Consider the following 20,440-nt stretch of genomic DNA (forward strand, 5'->3'; position numbering starts at 1 on the left):
GCAAGCCTCAAACTCCTGATCTCCTGAAATTGCTCTTCCCATCTCCATAAATGGCAATCCCATCTTTCCAATTGCTAAGGCCAAAAACTTTATGGTCATCCTTGACTGCTTTCTCATACCCACATCTAATCCCTCAGCAAATCTTTTTGGCTTTATTTCCGGTATATATGCAGAACACTTCTCACCGCCTCTATTGTTAACACCCTGATTCCAGCCACTGTTATCTTTTGCCTGGATTATTCCAGTAGCCTCCTAACAGTTCTTCCGGCTTTGACCCTTATCTTCACACAGCAGCAAGATTAATTCTTTGAAAACATAAGTCAGCTGTCACTCTTCTCCCCACAGCCCTCACCTAATGGCTTCCCATCTCACTCAGAGTTAAGCCTAAGTCCCTATAAGCAAGGCTGTTGCTCCAGCATAGGAGTGACTGGAGGCCACCATCCAGCTTATTGCTCTTAATTTCCAAGTCTGCCCAGAGAAAGGGGCACGTTTTTCTAACCTGCTCAAAGCTTCTTCATGGGCTCGTAATGATCATGACTTAAAGGCATGATCCGGCAGCCACGTCTCTGACCGTATACCTTTCTTCTCTCTCATTCTCTTCTGGCCCCACTGGCCTTCTTGCTATTCCTCAGACATGCTGTCCTGCCTTGAAGCCTTTGGACTTGCTTTCTCTGCTTCAGTCACTCTTCTCCCCGGGAATCTACACGACCTACATTTTTTAGATTCCTGAAATGTCACCTTATCAGTGAGGGTTTTCCTCTTTGCTGACTTAATGCCTTATATAAAATAGCACCCTCTCACCTTCCTTACTTTCTATCCCCTATTCCTTGTTTTATTTTTCCCCATGCAACTTACTTCCATCTGTCATACTATATTTTTACTTGTGTGTTGTCTGTCGCTCTACTTGAATGTAACCTCTGGGAGGTTAGGGATTTTGTTTTATTCAATGCTATGTCTCTAGTGTCTAAAATAGTGGCAGATGCATGGTAGATGCCCCCAAAATATTGAATAAATAAATGCACAGCTTAAGCATTACCCTGGATGGTTTTCCATTAGATGTTTTCCCTGCCCTCTCCCACAGCCTAGTGAGATGCCCCCCTGGGCTTTTGTAGCCCTTTGTGCCCACCTCTGTCAAACTGCCTTCTCTGCTTTGTAGCAATGGCTCATTTAACTAGACTCAACAGACTTGGAACCCTTGTAACCCTAAGTGTCTAATATGAATGAATGAGTGAAAGGTAATCTGAGTTGGTTTATGTGACTCAGTGGCATTTTGTAGATGCTCAGGAACAATGACTTTAGCTGTCTTCTGGGTTTTTTTTTAAGATTTTAATTATTTTTAACTTTTTTTTTTAAGACTTTATTTTTTTCCTTTTTCTCCCCAAAGCCCCCCGGTACATAGTTGTATATTCTTCGTTGTGGGTCCTTCTAGTTGTGGCATGTGGGACGCTGCCTCAGCGTGGTCTGATGAGCAGTGCCATGTCTGCACCCAGGATTCGAACCAACGAAACACTGGGCCGCCTGCAGCAGATCGCGCGAACTTAACCACTCGGCCATGGGCCAGCCCCTGTGTTCTGGTTTGAGGGCACCACAAATCATGTCTTCTGAGCAGACCAGATTATTACTAAGTGGTTATCGATTATTAAGCAAATATTTTTTTGAATATGTACTCTACTAGAAACTGTAGTATCCACTGGAATGCATTTGGGTGGGGAAGTATAGTGGGGAATGAGAACATTTTGGTTCCTGATCTTGTCAAATTTACAGCCTACTGGGAGAGACAGAGGATATAAATAGAAAGTCTATAATACAGTGTGGCTGAGTGAGAATACCATGATAAAGGAAGAACACAGTACCATGGGAGAATGTGGTAGTCCCTTAAACTTGATCAAGTTTAAGGAAATCCAGGGCAGCTTTCCTGGAGCAGTATGGGCTGAGATCGGAAAAGTAAATAAGAGCCAAGTGAATAAGAGGAGTAGTACCTGTATGTCTTCTGGGGGAGGGAGGCAGTGAAGATAGGGGGAGGGTATACAGGGATGGGGAGAATTATTCAAGACCCTCAGGTAAGAGAGCAAGTTCATGGGAGTGGGGATGAGGGTTATGAGGATGATGGGGCCATGAAAAGATGAGATATGGTCAGAGAAAAAGAATCCCTGGCTCATATAGGGCATTATAGGCCAAATAAAGGAACTCGGATTTTATCCTAAGGGTAATAGGAAGCCACAGGTGCTCAGATGTGACCACACACTCCTGGTTGATCACACTCATTCCTTCCTCCTTTGACTTTGTCTTTTACTATGTGAAATTACATTATTTATTTATAATCTGTCTTCACTACTAGATTTAAACTTTGAAATTATTTTAGTGTCTCCCTGCTCCTATATATGGCCTATGGGCAGTATTTGTAGGCCATATATGTTATTTCAGATAACCAGCTATCAATTATGTAGCCAAAACATGGTAAAATTGGTTTAGACATTTATTCATCACAACATTATTTATAATAGTGAAAATATCCAACATTGGGGGAATGATTAAGTAAATTACCATGTATCTTACCATGCAATACCATGCAATCATTAGAAGTCATGTTTTTGAAAACTATTTAACAACATGGAAAAGTGCTTTTAGTATCAAGTGAAAAAAATTAGGATACAAAACTGAATATAGAGTGTGATCTTAATTTTTGTAATTATAAAAATTAGGAGGAAATACACCAAAATACTAAATAGTCATTATCTTTAGGTGATGGGATTCTGGATGATTTTTGTTTTTTCATGAATTTTCTTTGGTTTATATGTTCCAATTTTTTTTTTTTTGAGGAAGATTAGCCCTGAGCTAACTAGTGCCAGTCCTCCTCTTTTTTGCTGAGGAAACCTGGCCCTGAGCTAACATCCGCGCCCATCTTCCTCTACTTTATATGTGGGATGCCTACTACAGCATGGTGTGCCAAGCGGTGCCATGTCTGCACCCAGGATCCGAACCAGCGAACCCCGGGCTGCCGAGAAGCGGAACATGCGAACTTTACCACTGTGCCGCTGGGCCAGCCCCATATGTTCCAAATTTTATACCATTGTTATATACCTCTGTGATGGGAGCCGGTGGGGAGTTAAAATGTTTTGCCTTGCCAGACGTTTTTAAGCATGTCATGGGTTCTGCTTGATGTTAATGTGAATAGGTCTCAGGAACCAACTTCCGTATCCAACTCTAGTTGGATAATGATTCTTTACTAAAAGAGCAGTGGAATGTAGCTGCTTGAAAACTGTACTTAGAAAGGTACTGTTTGTTGTCTTTGACATCATTGATGGATGGAGTTTAGCAGAAGATCTGGCTTCCTACTTTTCGGTTAGTGCATTTATATTAAAAATAAGAATTATAATAAATTTTATCATAAAAATAAATTCATAAATTATTTTTAGCTATTGTGTGCTGGACGACTGTGACTGGGCCAGGTAGGCACTTGGGTAGAGATGTATTTGACCTTGTTTTTGTCATCAGGAGGCTTCCAAACTAGTTTTCCACAGGAAACAAAATGCCAAATGTTCTGTTAGAAAGTGTTGAGTTAAACACAGGAAACTATCCAAGCATATGATACATATGCTTTGTTAGTAAGAAAAGAGCTCTTTGTTGACTGATGTTTGGTATTTCTATCCCAGAGATATGGCACATGACAGTAGACTAGATTAGACCTTTTAATTCATAGGTTGAAATATTTATCTCAGATGTCCATGGGACACTTTTTTCTGAAACAAACATAGATTTTTTTAGATCAATATTTGACTTCATTTATTTTAAGCTTTAGATTAATTGACGGTCTTTTTTTCTTTCAGGTTTATCAAAGTTTCAGCTTTGTTGCAAAAGCAAGCCAAGACTTAAGTTTTCTCTGGTGAACAAGCGTGTGGTGTGTGACATATGTCAGTCCAAGAAATAAACAAACATGCAGTTCTCCCTCCTATCATTAGTAGAAGTGACAAGGAATTTTTGGAAAGTATGCAAAGATATATAATTACAGAAACTGAAAGAGTGGGCTGTAATGAGGAAGGACCTGCTGATGACTATTACATCATATACCGAAACGTTTTTGATAAGGTATCGTAATGCTCATAAGACCATGGGGTTTTCATGTGGTAGAAATCGTCTATCTTGACAACTAATATTCCTGCCTTAGTGACACCACTGCTTGTTTGACTACATTCCGTTTGTCAATTTTGAGAAGTTTGTCCATTTCTTGGAAAGCGATGAATGGGGAAAATGCAGTGTCAGATTTATATTACTAGACAGTTAATGAGTGTTTCAATTGTTTTAGCCTAAGTGCAGACTGTCAGTTGAGCAACAGTCTAGCTGTGCCCTCTAACATCATTCTGACCTTCCATCTGAAAGCATTACTTGATTTGTTAGGAATTGGACAGCAAGGAAGAACCTGGTAGCTCTTTGTTGTTTTGGGTTTGTTTGTGGTATTATTAAAGTCTTGGTTTAGATTTGATCTAGCATATTAAATGGAAACCCCTTGTAGATTAGAGGTCTAGATAGGCTCGCTAAACAAGGGGTTTGACTGAACTAAACATTGGAAACATGGAGATCAGATTAGAAAATGCTATGGCTTTATGTAATATTTGATTTTAGTTTTCAAGGCTTTAGAAATACCTGTTTTTCCTTATAAACAATTGCAGTTTGCCCACCGATGCTAATTTTTCTTTATTGCAGTAGCATTGGTTTATAACATTATATAAATTTCTGATGTACATCATTATATTTTGATTTCTGTGTAGATTACATCATGTTCACCACCCAAAGAGTAATTATGATCCATCACCACACACATGTGCCTAATCACCCTTTTCACCCTCCCCCCTCCCTACTTCCCCTTTGGTAACCACCAATCCAATCTCTTTGTCTATGTGTTGCTTGTCATCGTTTTTATCTTCTTCTTATGAGTGAGATCATACGGTATTTGACTTTCTCCCGCTGACTTATTTCACTTAGCATAATACCCTCAAGGTCCATCCATGTTGTCACAAATGGCCATGTTTCATTGTTTCTTATGGCTGAGTAGTATTCCATTATGTATATATACCACATCTTCTTTATCCGTTCGTCCCTTGATGGGCGCCTAGATTGCTTCTAAGTCTTTGCTATTGTGAATAATGCTGCAATGAACATAGGGGTGCATGTATCTTTATACATTCGTGTTTTCATGTTCTTTGGATAAATACCCAGCAGTCGAATAGCTAGATCATATGGTAGTTCTAGTCTTAATTTTTTGCGGAATCTCCATACCATTTTCCATAGTGGCTCCACCAGTTTGCTCTCCCACCAGCAGTGTATGAGAGTTCCCTTCTCTCCACATCCTCTCCAACACTTGTTGTTTCCTATCTTGTTAATTATAACTATTCTGATGGGAGTGAGTGGTATCTCATTGTAGTTTTGATTTGCATTTCTCTGGTAGTTAATGATCTTGAACATCTTTTCAAGTGCCTGTTGTCTTTCTGTATATCTTTGGAGAAATGTCTACTCTTATCATTTGCCCATTTTTCAATTGCGTTGTTAGTTTTTTTGTTGTTGAGATGTATGAGTTCTTTGTATATTTTGGATATTAACCCCTTTTCAGATATATAGTTTGCAAATATCTTCTCCCAATTGTTAGGTTGTCTTTTTGTTTAGTTGATGGTTTCCTTTGCTGTGCAGAAACATTTTAGTTTGATGTAGTCCCATTTGTTTTATTGTTTCCCTTGCCTGGTCAGACATGGTACTTGAAAATATGCTGCTAAGACTGATGTTGAAGAGCGTACTGCCTATGTTTTCTTCTATAAGTTTCATGGTTTCAGGTCTTACATTCAAGTCTTTAATCCATTTTGAGTTAATTTTTGTGTATGGTGTGAGATAATGGTCTACTTTCATTCTTTTGCATGTGGCTGTCCAGTTTTCCCAACACCATTTATTGAAGAAACTTTCTTCATTGTACGTTCTTGGCTCCCTTGTCAAAAATTAGCTGTCCATACATGTGTGGGTTTATTTCTGGGCTCTCAGTTCTGTTCATTGATCTGTGTATCTGTTTTTCTGCCAGTACCATGCTGTTTTGGTTACTATAGCCTTGTAGTATATTTTGAAATCAGGGAGTGTGAGACCTCCAGCTTTTTCTTTTTTTCTCAGGATTCCTTTGGCCATTCGGGGTCTTTTGTTGTTCCATATAAATTTTAGGATTTTTTGTTCTATTTCTGTGAAAAATGTTGTTGGAACTTTGATAGGATGTGTTGAATCTGTAGATCGCTTTAGGAAGTATGGATATTTTAACTATGTTAATTCTTCAGTCTAAGAACATGAAATGTCTTTCCATTTCTTTGTGTCTTCTTCAGTTTCTTTCAACAGTGTTGTATAGTTTTCAGTGTACAGATCTTTCTCTCTTTGGTTAAGTTTATTCCTAGGTATTTTATCCTTTTTGTTGCAATTGTAAATGGGCTTGTATTCTTTTTTTTCCTTTTTTTTTGAGGAAGATTAGCTCTGAGCTAATTGCTGCCAATCCTCCTCTTTTTGCTGTGGAAGACTGGCCCTGAGCTAACATCCATGCCCATCTTCCTCTACTTTATATGTGGGACGCCTGCCACAGCATGGTGTGCCAAGCGGTGTCATGTCCACACCTGGGATCCGAACCAGCGAACCCCAGGCTGCCAAAGTGGAACATGTGCACTTAACCACTGTGCCACCAGGCCGGCCCCGGGATTGTATTCTTAATTTCTCTTTCTGCTACTTTGTTGTTAGTGTATAGAAACAAACTGATTTTTGTATGTTGATTTTGTATCCTTCAAATTTACTGTATTCATTTATTATTTCTAAAAGTTTTTTGGTGTATTCTTTAGAGTTTTCTATATATAAAATCATGTCATCTGCAAAGTGACAGTTTCACGTCTTCCTTTCCAATTTGGATCCCTTTTATTTCTTTTTCTTGCCCAATTTCTCTGGCTAAAACTTCCAATACTGTGTTAAACAAGAGTGGTGAAAGTGGGCCTCCTTGTCTTGTTCTGATTCTTAGAGGGATAAGCTTTCAGTTTTTCTCCACTGAGAATAATATTAGCTGTATGTTTGTCATACATGGTATTTATTATGTTGACGTACTTTCCTTCTGTAGCCATTTTATCCAGAGTTTTTATCGTAAATGGATGCTGTATCTTGTCAAATGCTTTCTCTGCATCTATTGAAATGATCATGTTATTTTTCTTCTTCATTTTGTTAATGTTGTGTATCACGTTGATTGACTTGCAGGTGTTGAACCATCCCTGCATCCCTGATCGTGGTGTATGATCTTTTTAATGAACCATCCCTGCATCCCACTAGGTCATGATGTATGATCTTTTTAATGTATTGTTATATTCAATTTGCTAGTATTTTGTTGAGGATTTTTGCATCAATGTTCGTCAGTGATATTGGCCTGTAATTTTAGGTATTAAGTCTTCTTTGAATGTTTGGTAGAATTCACCAGAGGAGACCTCTGGTTCTGGACTTTCATTTTTTGGGAGGTTTTTGATTACTGTTTCAATCTCCTTACTGGTGATTGGTCTATTCAAATTCTCCATTTCTTCTTGATTCAGTTTTGGAAGGTTGTATGATTCTAAGAATTTAACCATTTCTTCTAGATTATCCACTTTGTTGGTGTATGGTTTTTTGTAGTACTCTCTTATAATCTTTCCTATTTCTGAGTGTCCATTGTAATTTCTCCTTTTTCATTCCTGATTTTATTTATTTGAGCTTTCTCTCTTTTTTTCTTGGTGAGTCTAGCTAAAAGTTTGTCAATTTTGTTTATCTTTTCAAAGAACCAGCTCTTGGTTTCATTGATTTTTTTTCTATTTTTTTTAGTCTCTTTCGTTTATTTCTGCTCTGGTTTTTATTATTTCCTTCGTTCTACTGATTTTGGGCTTTGTTTGTCTTCTTTTTCCAGTTCCTTTAGGTGCACTGTTAAGATTGTTTGAGATTTTTCTTGTTTGTTGAGGTAGGCCTGTATTGCCATAAACTTCCCTCTTAGAACCACTTTTGCCGTATCCTGTAGATTTGGGCATGTTGTATTTTCATTTTCATTTGTCTCCAGGTATTTTTTGATTTCTCCCTTGATTTCTTCATTGACCCAATCATTGTTCAGTAGTATTTTGTTTAATCTCCGCATATTTATGGCCTTTCTCATTTTCTTCCTGTAGTTGATTTCTAGTTTCATACTTTTGTGATCAGAAAAGATGGTAGGTATTATTTCAGTCTTCTTAAATTTATTGAGACTTGTTTTGTAGCCTAATATGTGATCAATCCAGGAGAATGTTCCATGTGCATTTGAAAAGAAAGTGTATTCTGTGGTTTTTGGATGCGATGTTCTGTATATGTCTAGTAAGCCTGTCTGGTCTGATGTGTCTTTTAAGGACAGTGTTTCCTTATTGATCTTCTGTTTGGATGATCTATCCAGTGGTGTAAATGGAATGTTGAAGTCCCCTACTATTATTGTGTTACTCTCCATTTCTCCTTTTATGTCTGTTAATAATTGCTTTTTATATTTGGCTGCCCCTATGCTGGGTCCATAGATGTTTACAAATGTTTTATCCTCTTGTTGGATTGTTCCCTTTATTATTATGTAATGCCCTTCTTTGTCCCTTGTTACAGTTTTTGTTTTGAAGTCTATTTTGTCTGATATACGTATTGCTACCCCAGCTTTCTTTTCATTGCCATTTGCATGGAGTATTTTTTTTCCATCCCTTCACTTTCAGTTTGTGAGTGTCTTTAGGTCTGAAGTGTGTCTCTTGTATGCAGCATATATGTGGGTCTTGTTTTTTTATCCAATTGGCCACCCTATGCCTTTTGATTGGAGCATTTAGTCCATTGACATTTAAAGTAGCTATTGATAAATATGTTTTTATTGCCATTTTGTTACTTTTTTCTGGGTGTTTTAGTAGTTCTTCTCTGTTCCTTTCTTCTTCTCTTGCTGTCTTCCCTTGTGGTTTGATAGCTTTCTTTAGTATTATGTTTGGGTTCCTTTCTCTTAATTATTTGTGATTTTATGATAGGTTTCTGGTTTGTGATTACCATGAGGTTTGTATATAATAACCTACATATGTAGCAATCTATATTGAGTTGATGGTCTCTTAAGTTTGACCTCTTTCTAAAAGCTCTACTCTTTTACTCCCCTCTTCTCAGATTTTATGTTTTTGATTTCATATCTAACCTCATTTTTTTTGTGTGTGTATCCATTACCCTCTTATTGAAACAGATAATTTTAGTATGTTTGTCTTTTGACCTTCATATTATCTTCATAGGTGGTTGATCTGCTACCTTTGCTGTATTTTTTCCTTTACTGGTGATTTTATTGCCGTTTTTTTTTTTTTTTTTTTTTGATAATTTTCTTATTCCTGTTTGTGGTCTTCTCTTTCCCACTTAAATAAGTCCCTTTAACAATTCTTGTAAAACTAGTTTCTTGGTGTTAAACTCCTTTAAATTTTGCTTGTCTGGAAAACTCTTTATCTCTCCTTCCTTTCTGAATGATAACCTTGCCAGGTAGAGTATTCTTGGCTGTAGATGTTTTCCTTTCAGCACCTTAAATATATCATGCCACTCCCTTCTAGCCTGTAAGATTTCTGCTGAGAAGACAGCTGATAGCTTTATGGGGCTTCCTTTGATGTCACTTGTTTCCTTTCTTTTGCAGCTTTTAGGATTCTCTCTTTATCTTTAATTTTGGACATTTTAATTATAATGTGTCTTGGTGTGGGCCTCTTTGGGTTTATCTTGTTTGGTGCTCTCTGTGCTTCCTGTACCTGGATGTCTCTTTCTTTCCTTAGGTTAGGAAAGTTTTCAGCTATTATTTCTTCAAATAGCTCCTCTACCCCGTTGTCTCTCTCTTCTCCTTCTGGGACACCTGTAATGTGGATGTTAATGTGCTTGATGTTGTCTCAGAGTTCCCTTAGACTGTTCTTGTTTTTTTAAATTCTTTTCTCTTTTATCTGTTCAGCTTGGGTGATGTCGTCTAATCTTTCATCCAACTTGCTGATCCATTTTTCTGTATCCTCTACTGTGCTATTGAGTCCCTCTTGTGAATTTTTCATTTCCAGTATTGTATTCTTCATTTCTGATTCATTCTTTTTTATATTTTCCAATTCTTTGTTGACATTCTCACTGAGTTCATCCATTCTTCTCCCAAAATCAGTGAGCATCCTTATGACTTTTTGTTTGAACTGTTTGTCAGATTGTTTATTTCTGTTTCATTTAGTTCTTTTTCTGGGGTTTTGTCCTGATCTACTACTTGGAACATATTCCTTTGCCTCCTCATTTTGCCTCTTTATTTGTGCTTTATATCTATGTATTAGGTGGGTCAGCCATGTCTCCTGATCTTGGAGAGGTGGCCTTATATAAGAGATACCTATGAGGCCCAGCAGTGTGCTTCCCTCTTGTCACCAGTTCCAGATGTTCTAGGAGTGACCCCTGTGTGGGCTATGTGTGTCCTTCTGTTGTGGCAGGGTTGCTCTTGCTGCAGGTGCACAGGAAGGTTGGGCTGTCCCCTTGGCAGGCTGGTTGCAATTCTCAGCTGCGTGTGGCTGCTGTGGACCCTTCAGTCACTTTATTGGGTTTGTGGAGCCCCAGTGCAGTTGGCTGCAAGGTCTAATAGCCCATTCCTGTTGCAGTTTTTCTGTTAAGTGAGTAGGTGCCAGCATGGCCGGTTGCTAGGTTTAGGGGCTTGTAATTGCTCTAGGCCTCTGACCTGCAAGGCTGTTGTCAGTTCTCTCAGTATTGCAGCTGAGTGTGGCTGCCTCCAGGCATGGGAGCACCCAATTATTTCAGGCTTTGGATGCTGATGTTTTTACCTAGCTTTTTTTTACCCCTCTTGGAAGATGCCTTGACAGTAAAATAAGTGAAATCAGCATCTTTTCCTCCTTATCTATAAGAAATAATTACTTACCTTAAGACTTCTGTAAACTATTGGTCTCAGTAAAACAGCCTCAGGCAAAACAGGAACACAGTCTTTTGTTTAATTTTTAAACGTTACATACTATGAGTCTTATTTCTCCTCTAAATAAAAACATAGTGCCTCACTCTAAGGAAAAGTGAGTGCAAAGTAGTGATATATACCTACCAGTGGAGTTAAGAAAATTGATACATATCGCTAAGAGTATAAAATAGAGAAACAGAGTCTTTTCTTCTTTTTAAGTCATCTGGAAAATCTATCTTTTAGAATTGGTATATTGGCAGGTTAGCTTCATTTTATATGTTGCTATGATCAGTGATATCGCTTTTGGTGTTTTACTCATTAAGGAATGTATTAGATGAATGTTTAAAGGTAGTGTTTTGAATAGGTTTCATAAGTGTCAAGAATCATGCTGAGACTGTTTGTGTGAAATCAGCAAAGGAAAGTTATCATAACTGTGACATGCTTATTTTTGCATGTTCAAATGTTAACACTTGTCAGGAATTTTCTTACACGAAGAGCTTTCTTCTTTAAATTAGTATCATTATAGTGAAGTCATTTTAGAAATGGTGTTGGTAAATTTAAATCTTAGAGAAAAGACATATGGTTAAATAAAAATAATGTCTGCATCTATGGTCCTTTTCTCCTTACCCCTCAAGATTTCCATTTGGACTATTTGTATATTGTACTATTATAAATTGTACATTTGTACATTGTAAAGAATCCTATTCTTCAAGACTGAGAGGGGATCTGAAATAGAAATCATCTGGTACTTAGAGAAACTTTTCTTCCAGCTTCTCAATAAGATAATCTGCCTTTCCATTTTCTTGTCACTCCTGTACACTTGACTGTTAGTAAACGATTAATGACTGCCTTCTCTAATCTTCCTTCCCTCTTGGAAGGATCTAGTTGGGCGGAAGATGAAAGTAGCAACTTGTGTCTCTGAGTACTTGGAACCAGAGAACAGTTACAAAATTCTGTTTAAAATAAAAAATAGAGGATTTGACCTGGAGAACCACACCTGAATCAAATCAAGGTGGACCTGAAACTCATACACCAAGAGTTGAGAGTAGATTGTAGAGAGTGCCAAGGAGTTAGTAAGTGAAGAAGACCAAAGCTAGGAAGAGTGAGCTTCTATATAAATAGGTGAATTATGGAGGCCACTGGACTCTGGAAAGTGGCTGGTCTTTTGTGTTCCTGGTAGCATGTTGTACAAATAATGTAGATCCATATATAGGAGCTAAGGTGGAATGGATCGATTCCTCTTCTCCCTCAGACACCTGTACCTGGTAAGTGTAGCTCTAGTTTTCTTGGGTTTAATGGAAGTCTTTTTATAGGAGTCTCAAAGTTGAATGCCTGCAGAGGTCAGGAAGGTTATATAAAAGAGTTAAGTGGGCTGGCTATAAAAGAATGAGAAATCATGGAGACTGTAGATTGGATGAAGAAGCAATCCAATCTAAAGCTCCAACTGATTATTGTCATTAAGGAATGGCAGTTCCATGTTGGTAGATTTTTTCAGCTTTTTCGAGAGAAGCTGGAAATATGGTTTTTGGGGGGAATTTCCTAAATTTAAAAATATTTTGTGAGTCAAGCAAAACTGTATTTTACCTGTGGCATACCAGTTTGCCTCCTTTACTTTAATGCATATTCTATGCATTCTTAAAGGTTCCCATGAGTGTTCTTCTGAAATCTGTTTCTTCTAGCAAACAGAGATGGGAGCTGATCATGGTGTCACTTTCAAGTCTTATTTTCTATCCATTAATGTATCTGAGTTGTCTTAGGTTGCTGTAGCACATCACAGAGGCATGTGGAGTGGAAGATGGGGAGGAACAATGGGGTGTTCAATTTGGAAGACCATAGATTAATGGGTTCTGTTTTATTGAAGGTTTCTGGGTGTCAGTCCTCCTGATTTGGATAACTTGGTAGCATGGTCATGTCAAAAAGACAACTGGTATCTCCCACTCAAATATCCTCTCCTGCTAGTTGCCATTGATCAATAATCTTCTTACACCATTTCCTGGTAGACCAGATTTCTTCCTGGATAATATTTTCTAGATATTGTCTAGCTAACAGAAAACCAGTGGGGGATACCAGAGACTAGGGATGCAGTAGGAATAGAAAGCATAATTATAGCTTTCAGAGAAAATTATGGACTGATCACATCTATTCCCTATATATGTTGATCCTTTCTGAAATCCTCATGAGCAGAATTTTGAAACCATAAATTAGAACTTTCTTGTTTTTTAATGTATTTAAAATGTTCCTTAATTATTTATCTTTGCATGGGTAATGCATACACAAGATTAACGAAGGAAGGAAGAGGAAAGAAGGAAGGAAGGAAAAAAAAAGAACTAATAAAGAAGAGTATACAATGAAAAGTCAGATCCTTCACATCTCAGACCCTACTTTCCTTTTCCTTCTCTGCAGGCACCCGCTCTTTCTATTTTCTTCCATTATCCTTCCTGAGATATTCTATACTTAAATACCATTGGAAACCATGAATGTATAGTGATGAGGGTTTTCTACAGTTGAGCTTGACATCCTGGGACTAAGAAATGCAATTGGGAATTGAGAGTATTGATCAGCAAGTAGGCACTGATAGGTTAGAAAAACAGGGAGGTGAAAGGAGTCCAGGATTTTAAGGTCTGACTGAAGTAAGAGACTAGACTTGGAGGTTGTAAGGGATGATATTAATTATATTTAAAAGATCCAGAATTGGGATAATTAGACCTGGTATTGGGTTTAACTGGCATCATATAATGTATGTGTTCATACTAAGTAGAGCAAAAATGTGGCCTTTTTTTCTCTGTCATGTTTAAGCTCACAGTATTGTAATGATTCACAAAGAGTACATATTCGGTAAATATTGTCTTTAATACCCAGTCATATTTGGGTATTAAAGTGTTAAAGTATTAAAGCTTACTAAAAGGAAGCTCAAATTTGTAAAATTTTAGACTTCTAATTGTTTATCATGTTTCATTTTTAAAAAAATCTGTAATGCTATTTGCAAGGCTTTGATCCATAGTCTTCTAGAAAAAAATTCAGTGCCATAGGCAGAAAAATCATATTTCAGGTAATAGAGTATGTCACTGCATACAAATCCATTCTTACTTCAATCAAAAAAGAATATGATGCCTTTATTGAAACAATAAAGAAAAGCCAAAGAACTGCATTTTGTCTTCATGGAAAACTTAAAGTTTTGGCAGCAGAGCCCACAGCATTGATCTATCACAGGAAAAGAACAATTCAACTTGAAGCAAAGTAAGTATGTCAGTAAATAGCCCAAAAGGTGATCATTGTTACCTGGTTATATTAACTCGCCAGATGTAACTATAACCAGTAGTTCTCAGTCTTTTTGAATTTCGATTTTATTTTAAAGCCATGTTTCTATGTTACCCTTTCTACCAACTTGAAATTACTATACTTTTTATTTATTTCAAGTAAAAAATATTAATTCCGCTTGAGAAATTTATAATATCTCTTAGGATAATTGGAGGTACATTGTATTATTATAAAATGGGGGATACAGATAATTACTCTAGGTAATTTCTTCCATGGAAGATTTGATAGTACAATTTCATGATTACTGTCTGAATTGGAGCACTTAATATTGTGAGGCACAAAGGTAAGTAACCTACTGAGACAGGATTAAATGCTCACTTTTGTTGAATTGTCTCATATTTTCAGTGTTCCATTTAATAAATGATGGGTAAATTATTTTTATAGATAATTTCAAATCAACTTGGAAAATTATGTAAAGTTTGACCTACATTTCTGGTAGTATGGCTGGCTAGATCTTGGGATAGATCTTTCTATTGGGGAAAAATGCTGCATAAAATATTTTTTTAAAAAATCTTTCCAAAAGCTACAGGAAGCTGACAAGATAGTAAGAGATTATCAGGGCAAAATTGTAACAGAAGACAAAAGTCAAGAGGAGCATAAAGCTTCTTTGCCCTGAGAGCATGTGTTAAAACTAATGACAGTAAGCTTAAGTTGTTACTGTGGCACAGGGGCACAAGACAGAGCCCAGGATCTGCCCAAGGGGTATAGTCTACCAGGAAATCCTCCCCTTATAATGCTGGGACAATAAAGGCCTAAACCCTTGTAAAGTGAACCAGAGGTAAACTGCCCCACGTGGAGACTGCATAGAAAAGTGCCTCTGCTCAGCAGACTGCTAACATGTATGAGGCTTATTTTTGGAGTGATGAAATGTTCAGGAATTAGAAGTGGTAGTGGTTGCGGAACCCTTTGAAGATATTGAAATTCAATGAATTGTACACTTTTCAAGAGTGAATAAAGCTCAGTAAAGCTATTATTAAAAAAAATGGAGGATAACGTGAGAAAGTCATATTATTATGTCTAATCACAACTCTAAAAGAGAAGAGCATATGGAACAGAGACAATATTTGAAGAGATAATGGCTGAGAATTTTCCAGAACTGGTGAAAGATACCAATTCACAGATTCAAGAAGCCCAAAGAATCCCAAGCATTGTAAATAAGAAGAAACACTCAATTAGATTCATTGTAGTAAAATTGTCAAAGATAAAGAGATCATAAAAGTAGGTATAGAAAGGAACAGCAATTAGATACCTTCTCATCCATGTTATAGCATGGATGTATTGGAACTTCATTCCTTTTTATGGCAGAATAATATTTCATTGTACATATATACCATATTTTGTTTATCTACTTATCTATTGTTGGATGCTTGGGTTGTTTCTACCCTTGGCTATTGTGAATAATACCACTGTGAACATTCATGTACAAGTATCTGTTTAAGTCCCTGCTTTCTTTTGAAAGTCTATTTACTTTTAACATGCCTTTCTTCCACAGGCATAAGTTTATTTAGATGAAAGCCAGAGGATATTTTATTTCCACAGTCCCTCTTTCATAAATACTGCAAACTTTTACTCTGAGCTGTCTGTAGTTTCCAAGAACTTTACATAAGAATCAGACACAGGCAGCAGTTATCTGCTGACAAGCTTGTTTTTAATTTGCCAAAAGACCCATGAGATTTTCTAAATCTCATTTAGAAAATGTATCTAAATTTATTTTAATCAGTTATTTCCTCCATGGGCCAACATATCAGTGATTATTTAGGAAGTAAACTTCAAATAATGCTTAAAAGAAGTTTATATCTACTTCTTGGTCTTTAAGATCCCCATTTCTGGATGAATGCAGTTTTATCCCAGAGAAGTGCTATCATTTCTCTAGCTCTAGGATCAAAATTACTATAAGGGGCCAGCCCCACGTCATAGTGGTTAAGTTTGCATGCTCTGTTTCAGTGGCCTGGGTTCACGGGTTTGGATCCCAGGCATGGACTGCTTGTCAAGCCATTTTGTGGTGGTAAACCACATACAAAATAGAGGAAGATTAGCACAGATGTTAGCTCAGGGCTAATCTTCCTCAAGCAAAAAAAAAAAAAAAAAAGAAAAAAGAGGAAGATGTTAGCTCAGAGCAAATCTTCCTCACCAAAGAACAGTTACTATAGTAGGCTGAATAATGGGCCTCCAAAGATATCAAGTTCTAATCCTGAACCTGGAAATATTACCATATTTGGAAAAAGGGTCTTTGCAGATGTGATTACAGTAAGGATCTTGAGATAGGGAGGTTGTCCTGGATTATTCAAATGGGCCCTAAGTACAATCACAACTGTCCTTATAAGAGAGGCAGAAGGAGCTGTTGACAGAGCAGAAGGGGAGAAGACAATGTGACCATTGAAGCAGAGATAGATGTGATTCGGCCACAAGGCCCGCGGCCCCCAGAAGCTTGAAGAGGCAAGGAACGAATTCTTTCCTAGAGCTTCTGCAGGAAGCACGGCCCTGACAACGCTTTGATTTTGGCCCAGTGATACTGCTTTTAGACTTCCAGCCTCTAGAACTCTGAGAGAATAAGTTTCAGTTGTTTTAAGCCACAGAGTTTGTGGTAATTTGTTATAGCAGCCACAGGAAACTAATACATTTACTTACAAAAGTAGTTTTTAAATTGCAAAAGTAATTAAAGAGAATAGGCATAGTAGTTTGTGGCCATATTTTTATGTTTAACACTTAAAAATTTCCAATAATGTTACGAGTCATGGTCAGTGTAAGATTTTATTGATACTCTGAAAGAAAAGTATTCCTTACTGTGAAGTTAGTTAACTTTTTCTGGGCATTGTTTTGTAAACTTCCACCTAAGTCCGTAATAGTTCAAAATTATAATCAGCCAAAATAAAGTAATGATTTAACCTGTTTTATGATTTTGTCTTATGATTAAATAATCAAATTAGTTGAAAGAAACATAAGAAAGCCTTTCTGTCTTTCAGAATGAGGGTTATTGAAAATAATTCCTCAAAGATTCAATTGCAAATAGACAAAATGAAACAACTTAGGGCAGAGTATGACATGAACGAAGTAAAATATTGTACTTTCTCCAAAGATCCTTCAAAACCTATTCCAGGTACTGTATTTTGTTTAAAATGTTTCAGAGAAATTCTGTTTCCAGTTATTACCTATTATACAAGTTAATATATATGTGCTGCTATGTGTATATAGTGTGCACTATACACACAAGTGTACTAGGACTTTAGCCATACTTTACAAACAGCTTTAGCCAGGACTCTAGGTAGGTGCAAGGGAATGAGAAAACTTAAACAACCCTAAAAGATGAAAAGAGTTTCAGTCCGGCTGGATTATATAAAGTATGATGCAGTGGCTCTTAAAGTGTGGTCCTGCATCAACATCAGCATTATCTAGGAGCCTGTTAAAAATGCAGATTCTTTGGTCTCACAACAGACTTCCTGTGTCAGAAACTCCAGGGGTGGGAGTTGGGGTAGGAGTGGTGATGATGCCCAACAGTCAATGTTTTAACAAGTTCTCCAGGTTATTCTGATGTACTCTAAAGCTTGAAGAACCCATGGTATAATATATGGAAAACTATACATAGAGTATTAAGTTCTGGTGAATATTGTTCATTTATATGGATGTCAGCATTCACTGGTTCCTCATCCTTAGCTAAGCCACATTTTAAGGAACTGGAGTATATCCTGGGACGCATCCAGGATGTTGAGAAGTTTGTATGATGAATGAGTGGATGGAGGTATTGCAAATTTGCGAAAATTTGCCTGCTGTAAATATTCATTCTGGGGAAAAGAAAGAATTTGAGAATAGATAACTGTATTTAAAACTTTTGAGGATTTCAACTACCATTTACCCGGAGGCAGAATCAATAGGTGGAAATTTTAGGAAGTCAGGTTTGGTTTCGGTGGAAGAAGCTCTGTCTTGAGATAATGAGCTACTCCATACCAGAGGATTTCAAGTGAAGTTGAATGGTCATCCTGTGTTTGGTGGAAGCAGGGACTAGATTCACTTTCAGATATAAAATTATGACTGGCAAATTACAAATAGGATACATATGAATAAGTACAGAATAACTGATAAATTGACTAAATGCTGAGAGGATTCAGGGTAAAAGAATGATTAAAATCAAGTAGGATTGATCCAGGGTGGTTTCTGAAAGAGAATTTTGAGGTATGCCTTTAAAGGCAACAATTGGCCTAAATGAGAAGGGAAGTCATTTGAAGTGTGTGTGTGTGTGTCTGTGTTATGTATAATGAATCGAGAAGACAGACGGAGAGAGGACTGAAGATTTGGCAGGCATTTATAAGCTTTGCATTGGAGAGGATAAACAGATTACCCTGGGGTTAGCCATAGTAGATTAATGGAAGATTTAGTTAAGGAGAAATCATTGGACAGCAATCCTGAATTGTTAGGCAGAAGCCCTTGGTGTTATAGTGTAGCAGTGATATTTAGTGGTTTGCAAGATGTGGTGATGAGGTCATTAAAAATGGTTTTTCTTAAGATCCTAAGGTTTGGACAATCAGTCTTCATGGATGATATGTTTAAAACTGCTAGCCAATTAAAATTGTATGTTAATTCTGTTTATGTTCAGTAAGCTACAAGTTCATGCTGCCATTTATTTCTTATTTCTTAACATGGTTGACTATCTGACCTATTTTGCTAAGACTTGCTGTTTGAGCACAAGAGTCCCGCACATGGCTTGACTTGTTTGATTTGTTCCCTTTTTCACATAGGCATGACTCTCCAAGAATCTGTCAATTTAGATGCTCTCACGAAATATCGGAAACATCTTGAAGATAAATATACAGAAATTAAACAAGTTATGTCAAAAAAATATGTACCAGCTCAGAGGAAGGTGGAGTTAGACAATGAAATGATTGAGATATTAAAACGGCGAGATTTAGCTGAAAATATGAACAAAGAATTACAGTTTCGGTATGAAAGTTGATTTTATATCTTTCAAGTTTGAGGCTTTTGTTTGTGTTTATTCTAATATTCCACTATTTGATTTTAGGTTCAGTGAATTGTTGATTTTTTTTATCTTTGTAGTCATCAAAGACTGCAGACTGTTTCATATGCACTTACTTCATGGGTAAAATCTGATAAGAGCAGCTCATTTCAAGACTTTGTGGAGCAAATTCAGAAAACTAAAGATATACATGGTATCTATATTTTTTAATTAACACAAATAATAGAAAACATTATTTTTTTTCCCCAGAGCTAGAATGGGATTTTCCTAGGCTGTGTTTAAAGAAAACAAAAATGTGCTTACTTCTGTTAGATCCCTGTTACCCTATGGGCTTCTTCCTTCAATAGCTGACAGATAATTGTAAAGAGTAGACTTGGTGAGCCAGAGAGAATACCTGCAAATAAGGAAGAAAGGGACAGGGAGCCACTCAGTGTAGAAAGGGGTTGGTGGTGGTAGAAAGCATAACATTAAGCTGTTGGTATTAAAGATATGTATGTTTATTATTTTCTGTTGATAACCTTAAATATCATCTGGTGGTGCTTTCAATATTTACAGGTGATCAAGGCATTGTTGAGGAACTACTTGAAGATGATCCAGGCAAGGCAAAAGAAGCTGAAATTTTGCTTTACTACATTGAAAGGCAAATATTTTAAAAGCTTTGATTTTCCTTCTTAAAATGTTTTAGCATTTATTTAATATTTGTTTAGCATTTATTTAGCATCTTGATGAGCTATAGTCTCTAGCTTTTGTATCTTTAAAATTCTACCCTAGTAGAAAAATTAGAAAATAAACTAGAATTTTTAAAAATAGATTCTTGGTGGAAAAAATACCGGGTTGGGAGTCTAGGAGATTTTCCAGAGGATATAGGTAGATTGTAGTATTGATTTAAGTTTGTATTTATATTTTTCTTGTATTCCCTAACCATCAACCTGATGTTAGAAAGTATTTATAAGAATGTCTTCTTGAATCAGATTACCTTAGCCAATTCAGTCTTTTTTTCTCATTGTTTCCATCCTATGACATATTAAGAAGGCATATTTCTCCCTAATACGTGTTAACTTATTATATATAGTGTATAATAGAGGCTTAAAGAGATCTAAGACTTTATTCTTTAAAAGGTTAATTCATAGTCTATGAGGCCAATATATAATGAACATATCTAATAATTCTAGTCTTATATGTTAAACAGTTTTCAACCGTTGATTTGCTTG

General features: G+C 36.7%; 1 protein-coding gene across 17 annotated transcripts in view; it reads left to right on the plus strand.

Annotated features, from left to right (window-relative positions):
• The window catches only part of CLHC1 (clathrin heavy chain linker domain containing 1), a 63,075-nt gene that overhangs the window by 2,471 nt on the left and 40,164 nt on the right, over nucleotides 1-20,440 (plus strand). For 10 of the 17 annotated variants that reach the window (XM_070572674.1, XM_070572682.1, XM_070572675.1 and 7 more), the window contains exons 2-7: nucleotides 3,828-4,086; nucleotides 13,995-14,182; nucleotides 17,227-17,360; nucleotides 18,994-19,195; nucleotides 19,310-19,422; nucleotides 19,785-19,869. In XM_070572674.1, the coding sequence (XP_070428775.1) occupies nucleotides 3,910-4,086; nucleotides 13,995-14,182; nucleotides 17,227-17,360; nucleotides 18,994-19,195; nucleotides 19,310-19,422; nucleotides 19,785-19,869 (899 nt within the window). In that variant the 5' untranslated portion in view covers nucleotides 3,828-3,909. The remainder of the gene's footprint in view (nucleotides 1-3,827; nucleotides 4,087-13,994; nucleotides 14,183-17,226; nucleotides 17,361-18,993; nucleotides 19,196-19,309; nucleotides 19,423-19,784; nucleotides 19,870-20,440) is intronic. The other 7 variants (XM_070572689.1, XM_070572687.1, XM_070572686.1 and 4 more) reach the window with 1 other exon arrangement.

This window comes from Equus przewalskii, chromosome 14 (genome assembly GCF_037783145.1).
Source record: "Equus przewalskii isolate Varuska chromosome 14, EquPr2, whole genome shotgun sequence".
Classification (NCBI taxonomy): domain Eukaryota; kingdom Metazoa; phylum Chordata; class Mammalia; order Perissodactyla; family Equidae; genus Equus; species Equus przewalskii.